At 47.1% G+C, this 15290-nt stretch overlaps 2 protein-coding genes across 3 annotated transcripts in view; one reads left to right on the top strand and one right to left on the bottom strand.

Moving 5' to 3' along the window:
• The first annotated feature begins 2925 nt into the window (after positions 1 to 2925).
• Positions 2926 to 6898, top strand: LOC129842784 (phospholipase A2-like). Its single transcript, XM_055911436.1, has 4 exons — positions 2926 to 3011; positions 3528 to 3756; positions 6226 to 6332; positions 6650 to 6898. The coding sequence occupies exons 1-4, from the start codon at positions 2969 to 2971 to the stop codon at positions 6796 to 6798; spliced, it is 528 nt and encodes a 175-aa protein (XP_055767411.1). The 5' UTR covers positions 2926 to 2968; the 3' UTR covers positions 6799 to 6898.
• Positions 6899 to 7224: 326 nt separating this feature from the next.
• The window catches only part of LOC129842778 (bifunctional apoptosis regulator-like), a 30724-nt gene continuing 22658 nt past the window's right edge, over positions 7225 to 15290 (bottom strand). For both annotated transcript variants that reach the window (XM_055911424.1, XM_055911426.1), the window contains exons 7-9: positions 14391 to 14573; positions 13698 to 13894; positions 7225 to 12252 (exon numbers count right to left, since the gene is read on the bottom strand). In XM_055911424.1, the coding sequence (XP_055767399.1) occupies positions 12060 to 12252; positions 13698 to 13894; positions 14391 to 14573 (573 nt within the window). In that variant the 3' untranslated portion in view covers positions 7225 to 12059. The remainder of the gene's footprint in view (positions 12253 to 13697; positions 13895 to 14390; positions 14574 to 15290) is intronic.

Genomic DNA, 15290 nt, shown 5'->3' with positions numbered 1-15290 from the left:
CTGTACACCAGCACCAGCACCTGACAGAACACTGGCTGAAGTCAGAAGCGACTTGATCGCATCTAATTCGGCTACAAATTCGGTACGACCTGACAACTGAAGAATGTGGAGGCGACTCCACTCCTCAGGTGCCAGGGAGGGCCACCCATGGTCTAGACAACAGAGAACGCCATGGAGTAGATTAGGATGTTCTCTTCCAATGTTTGTACTGTTTATGATAACCTCAGGTTGCATAGTGGGAATAATGCTTTGGGCTTTTGAACACATGGCTAAAAATGTGGTCAAGATATCTGATGGCGCCAACTCTACCTCTAACGCTGGTATGCCCAGGCACATAGTACGCAAAAGACACATTGAACCTATTAACCAAAATTGCACCACAAACCAGGTTAGAAGCACCACCTTATGTGTACCCGCTAATGTAACCACCACCATTACACTGTCTTGGGGGTTATTGGGAAAAGCTAGGAATGGCCAGGGAGGGCATGCTCTGGAATACACCAGATTTAACTGGTATATGACAAAAGGGGGGTTTCAGGAGTGGTCATGGAAGAGCCTGGTCGCTGAGACTGGTCCTGACTGGTCCAGTTATTCATCAGGACAAGCAGTTCTTATCTGGCGGAAAAGATTGTCACTGACTAGGACTAAATTGCGTAATTGGGGTTTATCACTAATTATCCGACCAGGTACTGGGACGGGTTGTCAGGATTTTATACTAGCACCACATGTAGAATCTAGCAAGGATCTACTCTACTGGCCAGTAAAAATCTGCATTACACAGCAGGCTCAGCCCTCTGCTATTACTGACCGGTTTACTGTTTTAACATCTAAGGGAAAGGGCGATTGGGGTCCTATTAATATGGTCACCACTCCTACCACCCCTGATGATACCATTCTTACTGCCACCGGAATCTCAGGTTTCAATAACAATTGGCTACTATTGACCGAACAAGCAGCTAACATGACCCTGCAAAGCTGTGTAGTTTGCATGGGAGCTAGGCCATTGCTCCGCATAGTCCCAGCCGCTATTAGCGGAGACTGTCTATTGCCCCTTATGAACAAAGACAACCCACCTGAGAAATGTTCACAGTGGGACACTGTTTATCCGGTAGTCACCACGGTGGTCAAGAAACCGATATTCTCCTCCAGTGTGGCAAGAGCTAACTTTACATGCATAAACATGATAGGTGGAGGGACAAGGTTGGGTAAGCTCCCTGATAGTTGGTGCTGGTACACTCACATGCCTACGGCAAATTTTAAACCAGTGTCTAGAGCTGATGTGTGGTGGTGGTGTGGAGGTAATAGGCTGTTGTCACGATTCCCTCCTGACTCATCTGGTTTATGTGCCCTAGTGTCTTTGCTCCTTCCCATTACAGTCCATCCCATGAGTGTGTCTGAACTCATGTCCCAAGTGGAAGAGGCGAAGTTGAGCCGACCCAAGCGAGAGGTGCACCCCACTGATGAGAACCCGACCTACATTGATGCTATTGGGGTACCCAGAGGGGTGCCGGATAAGTATAAGTTAGTGAATCAAGTCAATGCAGGACTTGAATCGTCCATATGCTGGTGGTGCACCGTTAATAAAAATGTTGATCGGATAAATTATATCCATTTTAATGTACAACGTTTAGGCAACTGGACTCAGCAAGGGTTTGAGGCAGTCCATGGTCAACTATCAGCTACCAGCCTTATGGCTTTCCAGAATCGTATCGCTGTAGACATGCTGTTGGCAGAAAAGGGAGGTGTTTGCTCCATGTTTGGGGAACACTGTTGCACGTTCATTCCTAACAATACGGCCTCTGATGGTAGTCTGACAGTAGCACTAGAGGGACTGAGGACTTTGAATGGTAAAATGAAGTCCCACTCCGGCATCGACTCCTCTATGTGGGATTCTTGGATGAATGTGTTTGGCAAATATAAAACCTTGATTTCCTCAATCCTAGTTTCTATCTCCGTCTTTGCAGCAGTTCTTGTTCTGTGTGGTTGCTGCTGCATACCATGCATACGATCCTTAATAGATAGGCTCATTACCAAAGCCATTGACCCCCATAGCACGGCGCAGATGTTCCCATTATTGGGCCCAGAGGATGTTTATGACGACCTAGGGACGGAAGCAGAGTTCATAAGTATGGACTGTGCTGTTGACTGATTGGTCACGTCTCTGAAGAGACGTGAAGAGAGGGAATAATCAAAACTTTTCTCTGAAAAGTTTCTTTCCAGACAGTTAGTCACGTCTAGGAAGACGTGAAGAGAGGGATTTGTAAGAAAAACTTTTATGCTCATATATGCTTGAAGCCAAGATAGGCCTTTATATCTATGCATTAGCCTTTAGTAACAAAAGGCAAAGCGAATGAACTTATATTACAAGTGTGTTTGCAGTATGTTGCACAACCTGCTTCTGGCATGCCATACTAATGTTTCCACATACAGCCAAGAAAACAGGAACTGGGTCAACCGCAGAGGTCTAAGGGACTTCATTTTGTGATGACATATCTGCTGATGGCTGGAAGACACACACACACACACACACCACCCACGCACATTCACACTCAAACACAGAGAACCACACACACCGCATTAATACCTAATAGAGCTTCTAGGGATCCTAAGCTTATCAACATTGTGCACCCACGGCAGTTGGGAAATTCAAAACAGACATTAAGCAAGGGACATTCTTCAACAACAATGGTGGACCAATAAGCATGGACTACGCCCGGACCAGAGCCAACCAGAGGACCAGGACTTCAAAGAATCAACCTACTTTCTGTACTGTATATAATCTGTAATCAACCTGTTTTAGGGGCTCTCTTCTTTTAGCTCACTCGGAGTTCTTAGACGGAGCCCGCATGCGCAGTACCAAATATATTTACTCTGAATAAACTGCTGATTGTTAAACTTTAACTCCTCGTCTGAGTCGATCCTTGACCGACTCGCTCACCTGTGCACCTCACCTTTTATCAACACTTGCATGGAGATGTCTGCTTTATACCTCGCTTTGCTGCTGCTCTCGGGTAAGTGTTCTGTTCTCTGTCACTTTCAGAAAAGTAGTTTTACACAATTGTATCTAAACAGCAGCATTGATGTCAAATTATATTGCGTGGTTATTTTCAGAAAATCAAAAAAAGCTGTGCGTCAATTGGAATGGGTGCACATATGCCAAAAGGGGTGAAGGCTATAGGTTATCAATAAAAGGGAGTTTCATCCTTTTCGACACAAAACAGTTTTATGTATGTATTTGTCATATAGGTGAATCCCACAGTGGTGTTCCTGCATTGTACAGCAGACTGTTGTCTGGTCTATAAAGGACAGTCTACAGAACAGGGGAACGTTAACGTGTGCGTGTTAGAATCCTACAGCAATATGAGAACATTTCTCCAAAACCAAAGCCGTCAAATTGTACATCAATTTCGTTTGTTGTACACTGTAGCCTGTGTGTTTGTCTCTCTGTAAGTATACACACACTCACAGCGGTTATAGTTAATACATCAACCGTTTATTTAACAATACCTATTACAATCTAAATTTAGAGCATGTTATCGACGGGATAACCAGATCTTATGAAGGGACTGAGTTAGCGACAACACCGACAGTCACCTCCCCGTTGCCGGAGCGATGGCGGCGGCGGGACAAGCGGGGCTTGTTGGATTTGGCGGGCGTCGTTAAATGCAGCACTGGGAGGTCGGCGGTGTCTTACATCATGTATGGATGTTACTGCGGGCTGGGAGGCCAGGGATGGCCCCGAGACAAGGCTGACTGGTGAGTACCATCACACACACACAGCTACTACTGAACAAGGACTGGTTGGCCCTGGTCAAAAGTCTACTAGGACTCGGCACTTAGCCCTGGTGTAATTACAGCTGTGGCTTGACACAAACCCGGTTGGCACCAACTCTGATTTTTAAATCCATCCACAGACATTGAATATCTACAAACAGTCATTGCATGCTGTAATGTGGTGTCTGTCTGCCAGCGCCGGCTCCAGGCATAAGCAACATAAGCGGTGGCTTTTGGCCCCACCCCAAAAAATATATATATTTGTATTTCTTTTTAGGAACTCAGTCGGTGTCTCAACTTCCTGATGAGAGTTAGAATAGGTGTACAGTTCGAGATTTTGTGGTACATCAGCAGTTTCTCTTGTTTTGTCTGTCACTGACAGTCACTCAATTAGAGATGTCAGCTAACAATTTTCAGATTGGTACATTAGTCTAGCCAGTTACAGTCGGAAGTTTACATACACCTGAGGCAAATACATTTAAACTCAGTTTTTCACAATTCTTGACATTTGATCCTAGTAAAAAATCCCTTTCATAGGTCAGTTAGGATCACCACTTTATTTTAAGAATGTGAAATGTCAGAATAATAGAGAGAATAATTTATTTCATCTTTTATTTCTTTCAGCATTGCCTTTAAATTGTTTAACTTGGGTCAAACGTTTTGGGTAGCCTTCCACAAGCCTTCCACAAGCACAATAAGTTGGGTGAATTTTGGCCCATTCCTCCTGACAGAGCTGGTGTAACTGAGTCAGGTTTGTAGGCCTCCTTGCTCGCACACACATTTTCAGTTCTGCACACACATTTTCTATAGGATTGAGGTCAGAGCTATGTGATGGCCACTCCAATACCTTGACTTTGTTGTCATTAAGCCATTTTGCCACAACTTTGGAAGTATGCTTGGGGTCATTGTCCATTTGGAAGACCCATTTGCGACCAAGCTTTAACTTCCTGACTGATGTCTTGAGATGTTGCTTCAATATATCCACATAATTTTCCTCCCTCATGAGGCCATCTATTTTGTGAAGTGCACCAGTCCCTCCTGCAGCAAAGCACCCCCACAACATGATGCTGCCACCCCCGTGCTTCATGATTGGGATGGTGTTCTTCGGCTTGCAAGCATCCCCCTTTTTCCTCCAAACATAACGATGGTCATTATTGCCAAACAGTTCTATTTTTGTTTCACCAGACCAGAGGAGATTTCTCGAAAATGACGATCTTTGTCCCCATGTGCAGTTGCAAACCGTAGTCTGTCTTTTTTATGGCGGTTTTGGAGCAGTGGCTTCTTCCTTGCTGAGCAGCCTTTCAGGTTATGTCGATATAGGACTCGTTTTACTGTGGATATAGATACTTTTGTACCTGTTTCCTCCAGCATCTTCACAAGGTCCTTTGGTGTTGTTCTGGGATTGATTTGCACTTTTCGCACCAAAGCACGCTCATCTCTAGGAGACAGAACACGTCTCCTTCCTGAACGGTATGCGGTATGGTGTTTGTACAGATGAATGTGGTACCTTCAGGTGTTTGGAAATTGCTCCCAAGAATGAACCAGACTTGTGGAGGTCTACGTTTTTTTTCCTGAGGTCTTGGTGGATTTCTTTACATTTTCCCATGATGTCAAGCAAAGAGGCACTGAAGGTAGGCCTTGAAATACATCCACAGGTACACCTCCAATTGACTCTAATGATGTCAATTAGCCTATCAGAATCTTCTAAAGCCATGACATAATTTTCTAAGCTGTTTCAAGGCACAGTCAACTTAGTGTATGTAAACTTCTGACCCACTGGACATGTGATACAGTGAATTATAAGTGAAATAATCCGTCTGTAAACAATTGTTGGAAAAATTACTTGTGTCATGCACAAAGTAGATGTCCTAACCGACTTGCCAAAACTATAGTTTGTTAACAAGAAATGTGTGCTGTGGTTGAAAAACTATTTTTAATGACTCCAACCTAAGTGTATGTAAACTTCTGACTTCAACTATCTAAACTTGTAGGAATCATGGCCAAATACCGGCTGGGCATTCATGGCACGTGCCCAGGGGGCCTGACCTCCAGTGGGCCCCAATTGTGTTAGTCACACTCACAGATATCATTAAAGTTGCAATATGTAGAAGTCTCTCAGCCATTTTCTGGTTGCTAAAATTCTAATAGTTTGCCTAATAGTTGACCAAATCTCGGGTTAGGACCCCCCCAAAAGGCTAGATCCAGCCCTGCTGTCTCCTATCCCATGGCCAACAGCTAGTTCCTCAGACCCTCCATTTTGAGCTTGGAAAAAATCTGGAGTGAATTCTGCTTTGTTGATGAGCTGCTACATAAAGAGGACACAACCCAAAGCCACTGTCCTCCACGTAGTGGATAGCAGACTGGATTTGCATAACTTCTCAAAGTACTTTATACATTGTACCAGAGTTAACTCCCATCAACAACATGATTGCGTTGTTTTCTGTCCACAAGGTGCTGTCACAAGCATGACTGTTGCTATGGGAAGGCTGAGGATCTGGGTTGTCAGACCAAGACGGACAAGTACCAGTGGACCTGTGAGAACAAGATGTCCAACTGCGGTACGAACTACACATCCCATAATGCAACACTGTATTTCTGTACTCCTAAGCATTCTCTGGGATAGTGGTTCATCATTATGCCTAACCCTAACCTTAAATGAAAAGCTTAAAGCACATTTATGATATAGCCAATATTGACTTTGTGGTTGTGGTAACTAGTATAAACTGTGGATACAAGCTGTATTTCCAGGTCTGAAGCAAAGGGGTAATTTTCCATCGATATTGTGAAAAAGTACAGTTATATTTTATTCTATTTAGTCCTATTGCATTCTAAGAGTTCTAAATTCCACCCGGTCTGTTCTGTCCGGAGGTTCTAGAGTCCCTCAAGAACAGGTGCGACAAGATTCTGTGCAGGTGTGACCGGGAGGCGGCCAGGTGTCTGAGGAGAGCTCCCTTCATCCCTAAATACTCTGTCTGGCCTGACTTCATGTGTGGATACGAACAGCCCTCCTGTACCCGTCACTGATGCTGTTACACAGTGTGTGTGTGTGTGTGTGAGAGACTAGAGTTTTCTCAGGTTTGTCCTGGCTAGTGGTGTGTGTATAATAAAGACATCCAGTACTGTACCCACTGCCCATGTGATTCATGGGTCTGATTAACAGTGTGATTATATCACCATGACTGAGGACTCAAAACAGCAGCTCTATAAACAGGTTGTAGACTGACATTTTCAATGTACAAAGAAAACAGTAAGGACATTATTCTAAATGGCGTGTGTGTGTTAGAATCCCTCAGCAATATGACGGCATTGCTCCAAAACTAAGCCATCAAATTGTTGGCGTGTGCATGTTAGAATCTAATGGCGTGATTTCATCTGTAGGCCTAAAATAAAAATACATTCTCTCATTTCATCTGTAGGAAAAATCTTTGGAACAAACAAAGTTTCATCCCATTCTTAAAATAAAAAGTATTTTATTAATTTGTTTGCTAAGTCTAAGAAACCATAACAACCCAGCATCAGAGGGAATCAGTCAAATTAAATGTTGTTTGTCACAGACACATATTTAGCAGATGTTATTGCGGGTGTAGCAAAATGCTTGTGCACCTTCACCATGGTAACACATCAGAGAGAATCACAGTGCACCACCAGTTTAATTAAAGGGACATTCCACCACTGTTAAACCTCATATTCATCCTCTTCCAGTATACAACTTAGTTTGTCCTGAATGGCATCCCTTATATTTAACCAGGCAAGTCAATTAAGAACAAATTCTCATTTACAATGACGGCCTAGGAACAGTGGGTTAACTGCCTTGTACAGGGGCAGAATGACAATTTTTACCTCGTCAGCTCTGGGATTCAATCTAGCAACCTTTCGGTTACAGGCCCAACACTAACCACTAGGCTACCTGCCGCCCATATATAGACCATTACTTACAGAAAAGTGGTGGAATTCCTCTAAATGAAAAATGAAATCAGAATAAAAATAAAAAAGACAGATATTTAATAATTCAATCTACGCAATTTGAAACAATCAACCACAGGACAGGTGGAACAGAATACCGCAAAGAATGAACCTATTCATGAACAATTAAACAAATTGACAACATTTACACATTTTGTCATATACAAACATAAAACATCCTTCAGGCCATTGGTTACACGAGCGGGACCAATGAAGCGATAGCCCTTTTATGTTAAACAATGGAGTCTCACCTGTCCTAGGGTTCATCCCAAATGGCTCCCTATTCCCTACGTAGTGCACTACTTTTGACCAAAGCCATATGGCTTACCCTCTAGGCCCTGGTCAAAAGTAGTGCACTACATAGGGAAGAGGGGGCCATTTGGGACGAATACTCAAAACAGGTGATTTCCTTCAATTGAAAATGACAACAGTTGGATATCGCCATGTTTCAACTCTTTCTGAATGCAGGAAGTAGAACTTGTGATTATTTACTATTACCATCTGAAACTCAAGTGCCTAACTATTTATTTTTGTTTAAGTAAAAAGGCATTATGTGTGTTGCCTTCCAACGAGACAAGCTGAGCTAGCGCCACATCACCATGGAAACAGAATGTTGTGGCACCCTATTCGCTACATAGTGCACTACTTTTGACCAGAGGTTCTGGTCAAATATAGTGCACACTGCACTATATAGGGAATAGGGTGCCATCCGGGACGCAGACAGAGAATAAAACTAACAAGAACCTGGGCACGTATTCACTAAGGTTCTCAGAGTTGGAGGGCTGATCTAGGACCAGTTTTGAGATCAATCAATACGATTATGGATCATCATTTAAATCATAATGAATGAGATTATATGGACGGGGAGGGAATCTGACTCTAGATCATCACTCTGACACGCTGTGTGAATAGGGCAGGGCTCTCCAACCCTGTAGGTTTTAACTCCAACTCTGACACGCTGTGTGAATAGGGCAGGGCTCTCCAACCCTGTAGGTTTTAACTCCAACTCTGACACGCTGTGTGAATAGGGCAGGGCTCTCCAACCCTGTAGGTTTTAACTCCAACCCTGACACGCTGTGTGAATAGGGCAGGGCTCTCCAACCCTGTAGGTTTTAACTCCAACCCTGACACGCTGTGTGAATAGGGCAGGGCTCTCCAACCCTGTAGGTTTTATCTCCAACCCTGTTCCTGGAGAGATACCCTCCTGTAGGTTTTATCTCCAACCCTGTTCCTGGGGAGATACCCTCCTGTAGGTTTTAAATCCAACCCTGTTCCCGGAGAGATACCCTCCTGTAGGTTTTAAATCCAACCCTGTTCCCGGAGAGATACCCTCCTGTAGGTTTTAACTCCAACCCTGTTCCTGGAGAGATACCATCCTGTAGGTTTTATCTCCAACCCTGTTTTTGGAGAGATACCATCCTGTAGGTTTTAGGAGGGTATCTCTCCGGGAAGGAGAGTCTCTCTCCAGGAAGGAGGGTATCTCTCCAGGAAGGAGGGTATCTCTCCAGGAAGGAGGGTATCTCTCCGGGAAGGAGGGTCTCTCTCCAGGAAGGAGGGTCTCTCTCCAGGAAGGAGGGTCTCTCTCCAGGAAGGAGGGTAGCTCTCCAGGAAGGAGGGTAGCTCTCCAGGAAGGAGGGTAGCTCTCCAGGAAGGAGGGTAGCTCTCCAGGAAGGAGGGTAGCTCTCCAGGAAGGAGGCTATCTCTCCAGGAAGGAGGGTAGCTCTCCGGGAAGGAGGGTAGCTCTCCGGGAAGGAGGCTATCTCTCCGGGAAGGAGGCTATCTCTCCGGGAAGGAGGGTAGCTCTCCGGGAAGGAGGGTAGCTCTCCGGGAAGGAGGGTATCTCTCCGGGAAGGAGGGTAGCTCTCCGGGAAGGAGGGTATCTCTCCGGGAAGGAGGGTAGCTCTCCAGGAAGGAGGGTAGCTCTCCGGGAAGGAGGGTAGCTCTCCGGGAAGGAGGCTATCTCTCCAGGAAGGAGGGTAGCTCTCCGGGAAGGAGGGTCTCTCTCCAGGAAGGAGGGTAGCTCTCCGGGAAGGAGGCTATCTCTCCGGGAAGGAGGCTATCTCTCCGGGAAGGAGGGTAGCTCTCCGGGAAGGAGGGTAGCTCTCCGGGAAGGAGGGTATCTCTCCGGGAAGGAGGGTAGCTCTCCAGGAAGGAGGGTAGCTCTCCGGGAAGGAGGGTAGCTCTCCGGGAAGGAGGGTAGCTCTCCGGGAAGGAGGGTAGCTCTCCGGGAAGGAGGGTATCTCTCCAGGAAGGAGGGTAGCTCTCCAGGAACAGGGTTATTAGTTATTACCACTGACCACCATAACAGACAAACACACAACCTCTTCCCTTCAATATGAATTACCCTCATTATATATATATATTTATAAACTGAGTGGTTCCAGTCCTGTATGCTGATTGGCTGACAGCTGTGGTTTATCAGACCGTATACAACGGGTGTGACAAAACATTTATTTGTACAGCTCTAACTATGTTGGTAACCAGTTTTTAACAGCAATAAGGCTCATCAGAGGTTTGTGGTTGTTGATTTATATATTTAACCTTTATTTAACTAGGCAAATCAGTTAAGAACAAATTATTATTTACAATGACGGCCTACCGGGGAACAGTGGGTTAACTGCCTTGTTCAGGGGCAGTACTAGGCTCTAACCACTAGGCTCTAACCACTAGGCTCTAACCACTAGGCTCTAACCACTAGGCTCTAACCACTAGGCTTCTAAACACTAGGCTCTAACCACTAGGCTCTAACCACTAGGCTCTAACCACTAGGCTTCTAAACACTAGGCTCTAACCACTAGGCTCTAACCACTAGGCTCTAACCACTAGGCTCTAACCACTAGGCTCTAACCACTAGGCTCTAACCACTAGGCTCTAACCACTAGGCTCTAACCACTAGGCTCTAACCACTAGGCTTCTAAACACTAGGCTCTAACCACTAGGCTCTAACCACTAGGCTCTAACCACTAGGCTCTAACCACTAGGCTCTAACCACTAGGCTCTAACCACTAGGCTCTAACCACTAGGCTCTAACCACTAGGCTCTAACCACTAGGCTCTAACCACTAGGCTCTAACCACTAGATTACTCCGCATTGTGTCGTGCATAAGAACAGCCCTTAGCCGTGGTATATTGGCCATATACCACACCCCCTCTGGCCTTATTGCTTAAATATACTATTTTAATTAAGACATTAGGAGAAACCATCCAATATTATATAGAATTTGGTCTGCGTTCCCAATGGTAACCCATTCCCTATATAGTGCACTGCTGTTGACCAGAGCCCTATGAGGCTTCCTACAGACCCTGGTCAAAAGTAGTGCACTATATAGGGAATAGGGTGCCATTAGGGTTGTATCTCAGGGTAAAATAGTGCACTATGTAGGGAATAGGGTGCCATTTGAGACGCAGACACATTAAGACATTGGGTTGTCTGGCTCACAGATGGCTGCCTGTTGCTATGATACTGTGGGCTATGCTGGCATCCATCCTGTTGCTATGATACTGTGGGCTACGCTGGCATCCATCCTGTTGCTATGATACTGTGGGCTACGCTGGCATCCATCCTGTTGCTATGATACTGTGGGCTACGATGGCATCCATCCTGTTGCTATGATACTGTGGGCTACGCTGGCATCCATCCTGTTGCTATGATACTGTGGACTACGATGGCATCCATCCTGTTGCTATGATACTGTGGGCTACGCTGGCATCCATTCTGTTGCTATGATACTGTGTGCTACACTGGCATCCATCCTGTTGCTATGATACTGTGGGCTACGATGGCATCCATCCTGTTGCTATGATACTGTGGGCTACGATGGCATCCATCCTGTTGCTATGATACTGTGGGCTACGATGGCATCCATCCTGTTGCTATGATACTGTGGGCTATGATGGCATCCATCCTGTTGCTATGATACTGTGAGCTACGATGGCATCCATCCTGTTGCTATGATACTGTGGGCTACGATGGCATCCATCCTGTTGCTATGATACTGTGGGCTACGATGGCATCCATCCTGCTGCTATGATACTGTGGGCTACCTATTCCCTTTACAGTGGGCCCCATTTGGGAGGCAGGCCATAGTATCTCCTCATTTATGGCACTTGACACCCTATTCCCTACATAGTGCACTACTTTTGACAAGAGTCCCTATGGGTAGTGCACTATAAAGGGAATAGGGAGCCATTAAAAAGACACATCCTGTGTTTAAACGGTACCTCCTCACTCACGGCTCTTACGTACCTATTCCCTATATAGTGCACTACCCATAAGGGGCACTGGTCAAAAGTAGTGCACTACGTAGGGAACAGGTCAGTCCTTCACGGCCCTTGTGTGTCAGGATGCATTAGCTGCTGCACCACCAGGTCTATGTTGATGATGGGGTTGAAATACAGAGCCCAGTAGAACAGACAGTTACACACAAACTGAGGGATCACCGGCCAGAACAGGGCGAAGGCAAAACCCTGGGAGGACATCCGCCACAAGTGACCCCACATCTTCTGAGGGAGACTCCTGGAGGGGAGAGGACACTTGGGTTCATTAAACAACAAACTATGCAGAGATGGTGGAGAGAGAGGTAGTGAGGGATGAGCTGAGGGGGCAGAGAGGGGTAGTGAGGGATGAGATGAAGGGGGGAGAGAGAGGGGTAGTGAGGGATGAGCTGAGGGGGGGAGAGAGAGGGGTAGTGAGGGATGAGCTGAAAGGGGGAGAGAGGGATGAGGTAAGCGGGGAGGGAGAGGGGTAGTGAGGGATGATATGAGGGGAGAGAGAGAGGGGTAGTGAGGGATGAGCTGAGGGGGGAGAGAGGGGTAGTGAGGGAAGAGCTAAGGGGGGGAGAGAGGGGTAGTGAGGGGGGAGATGAGGGGGGAGAGAGGGGTGGTGAGGGATGAGATGAGGGGGGAGAGGGGTAGTGAGGGATGAGATGAGGGGGGTGAGAAAGGTAGTGAGGGATGAGCTGAGGGGGGTGAGAGAGGTAGTGAGGGATGAGATGAAGAAGTGTGACAGGGAGAGAGGGGTGGTGAGGGATGAGATGAGGGGGGAGAGGGGTAGTGAGGGATGAGCTGAGGGGGGTGAGAGAGGTAGTGAGGGATGAGATGAAGAAGTGTGACAGGGAGAGAGGGGTGGTGAGGGATGAGATGAGGGGGGAGAGGGGTAGTGAGGGATGAGATGAGGAAGTGTGACAGGGAGAGAGGGGTAGTGAGGGATGAGATGAGGGGGGAGAGGGGTAGTGAGGGATGAGATGAGGAAGTGTGACAGGGATTGAGACAGTGAGGAAGTTGGTGTGACAGGGATAGAGACAGTGAGACGGACAAAGGAAGTTGGTGTGACAGGGATAGAGACAGTGAGACGGACAGAGGAAGTTGGTGTGACAGGGATAGAGACAGTGAGACGGACAAAGGAAGTTGGTGTGACAGGGATAGAGACAGTGAGACGGACAGAGGAAGTTGGTGTGACAGGGATAGAGACAGTGAGACGGACAGAGGAAGTTGGTGTGACAGGGATAGAGACAGTGAGACGGACAGAGGAAGTTGGTGTGACAGGGATAGAGACAGTGAGACGGACAGAGGAAGTTGGTGTGACAGGGATAGAGACAGTGAGACGGACAGAGGAAGTTGGTGTGACAGGGATAGAGACAGTGAGACGGACAAAGGAAGTTGGTGTGACAGGGATAGAGACAGTGAGACGGACAGAGGAAGTTGGTGTGACAGGAATAGAGACAGTGAGACGGACAGAGGAAGTTGGTGTGACAGGGATAGAGACAGTGAGACGGACAAAGGAAGTTGGTGTGACAGGGATAGAGACAGTGAGACGGACAGAGGAAGTTGGTGTGACAGGGATAGAGACAGTGAGACGGACAGAGGAAGTTGGTGTGACAGGGATAGAGACAGTGAGACGGACAGAGGAAGTTGGTGTGACAGGGATAGAGACAGTGAGACGGACAGAGAGACACACGGTACCTGATCTCAGCTCGGTTATAGAACCTCCACAGGACGCAGCCCTCCAGGACAGACAGCAGCATGGCGTTGACCATGATGAACCGTGACGTCCAGTAGTGAACCGACAGCCAATCCCAGGCAAACTCAGCGATCAGCTGGTACGGAAGGAGGAGGTACTTAACTAGGAACTCCGCCCACTGGCGCCAGCTGGGGTGCACCTGGAGGGACAGAGAGAGACCAATATCGTCAGTATGACCAGACAACATGTACAGTAGTCTACGTCGTGTTGTCTATGACCAGCCATACTGACTACATCTACAGTAGTCTACGTCTTGTTGTCTATGACCAGCCATACTGACTACATCTACAGTAGTCTACGTCTTGTTGTCTATGACCAGCCATACTGACTACATCTACAGTAGTCTACGTCTTGTCTATGACCAGCCGTACTGACTACATCTACAGTAGTCTACGTCTTGTTGTCTATGACCAGCCGTACTGACTACATGTACAGTAGTCTACGTCTTGTTGTCTATGACCAGCCATACTGACTACATCTACAGTAGTCTACGTCTTGTTGTCTATGACCAGCCATACTGACGACATGTACAGTAGTCTACGTCTTGTTGTTTATGGCTGGAGTCGTACCGACACACCTACCTTTTTTTATTAAATAAATACAATCAACATGACAGTTGAGCCGTCCAATGGTACCTGGTGGTTGAGGGGGAGCCTGTTCTCCATTGGCTCGCTGGTGCGCGAGAGGGCGGGGCAGCAGGTGTGCAGGAAGGGGAGGAAGGTTTCGGAGTAGTCGAAGAGGTAGAGGTAGAGGATGGTGAGGCGAGGAGAACTCTTCAAAGCATAGAGCAGGAACAGAGATTTACCTGCATTCACAGCCTGGTGGGGGGGAGAGGAGAGGGGTAAAGAGGAGAGGGGTAGAGAGAGGGTGGGAGAGAGGAGAGGGGTAGAGAGGAGAGGGGTAGAGAGAGGGTGGGAGAGAGGAGAGGGGTAAAGAGGAGAGGGGTAAAGAGGAGAGGGGTAAAGAGGAGAGGGGTAAAGAGGAGAGGGGTAGAGAGAGGGAGACAGAAGAGGGGTAGACAGGAGAGATGTAGACAGGTAGACAGGAGAGATGTAGACAGAGGGAGACAGGAGAGATGTAGACAGAGGGAGACAGGAGAGAGGTAGACAGGAGAGATGTAGACAGAGGGAGAGAGGAGAGATGTAGACAAAGGGAGACAGGAGAGATGTAGACAGAGGGAGACAGGAGAGAGGTAGACAGGAGAGATGTAGACAGAGGGAGAGAGGAGAGATGTAGACAGGAGAGATGTAGACAGAGGGAGACAGGAGAGACGTAGACAGGAGAGACGTAGACAGAGGGAGAGAGGAGAGGGGTAGACAGAGGGAGAGAGGAGAGGGGTAGACAGAGGGAGAGAGGAGAGGGGTAGACAGAGGGAGAGAGGAGAGGGGTAGACAGAGGGAGAGAGGAGAGGGGTAGACAGAGGGAGAGAGGAGAGGGGTAGACAGGAGAGAGGAGAGAGGAGAGGGGTAGACAGGAGAGAGGAGAGAGGAGAGGGGTAGACAGAGGGAGAGAGGAGAGGGGTAGACAGAGGGAGA

The sequence above is a fragment of the Salvelinus fontinalis genome, unplaced genomic scaffold, assembly GCF_029448725.1.
Source record: "Salvelinus fontinalis isolate EN_2023a unplaced genomic scaffold, ASM2944872v1 scaffold_0065, whole genome shotgun sequence".
NCBI lineage: Eukaryota > Metazoa > Chordata > Actinopteri > Salmoniformes > Salmonidae > Salvelinus > Salvelinus fontinalis.
Note: the sequence above shows the minus strand (reverse complement) of the source record. Positions and strands in the feature narration are given on the sequence as shown.

Bases quoted from the DNA above. Each gene is read 5' to 3' on its own strand.
- LOC129842784 (XM_055911436.1), top strand. From the start codon at position 2,969: ATGGAGATGTCTGCTTTATACCTCGCTTTGCTGCTGCTCTCGG. The intron at 3,757-6,225 runs GTGAGTACCATC...TCTGTCCACAAG, and splicing joins CCCCGAGACAAGGCTGACTG to GTGCTGTCACAAGCATGACT. The intron at 6,333-6,649 runs GTACGAACTACA...CGGAGGTTCTAG, and splicing joins GAACAAGATGTCCAACTGCG to AGTCCCTCAAGAACAGGTGC.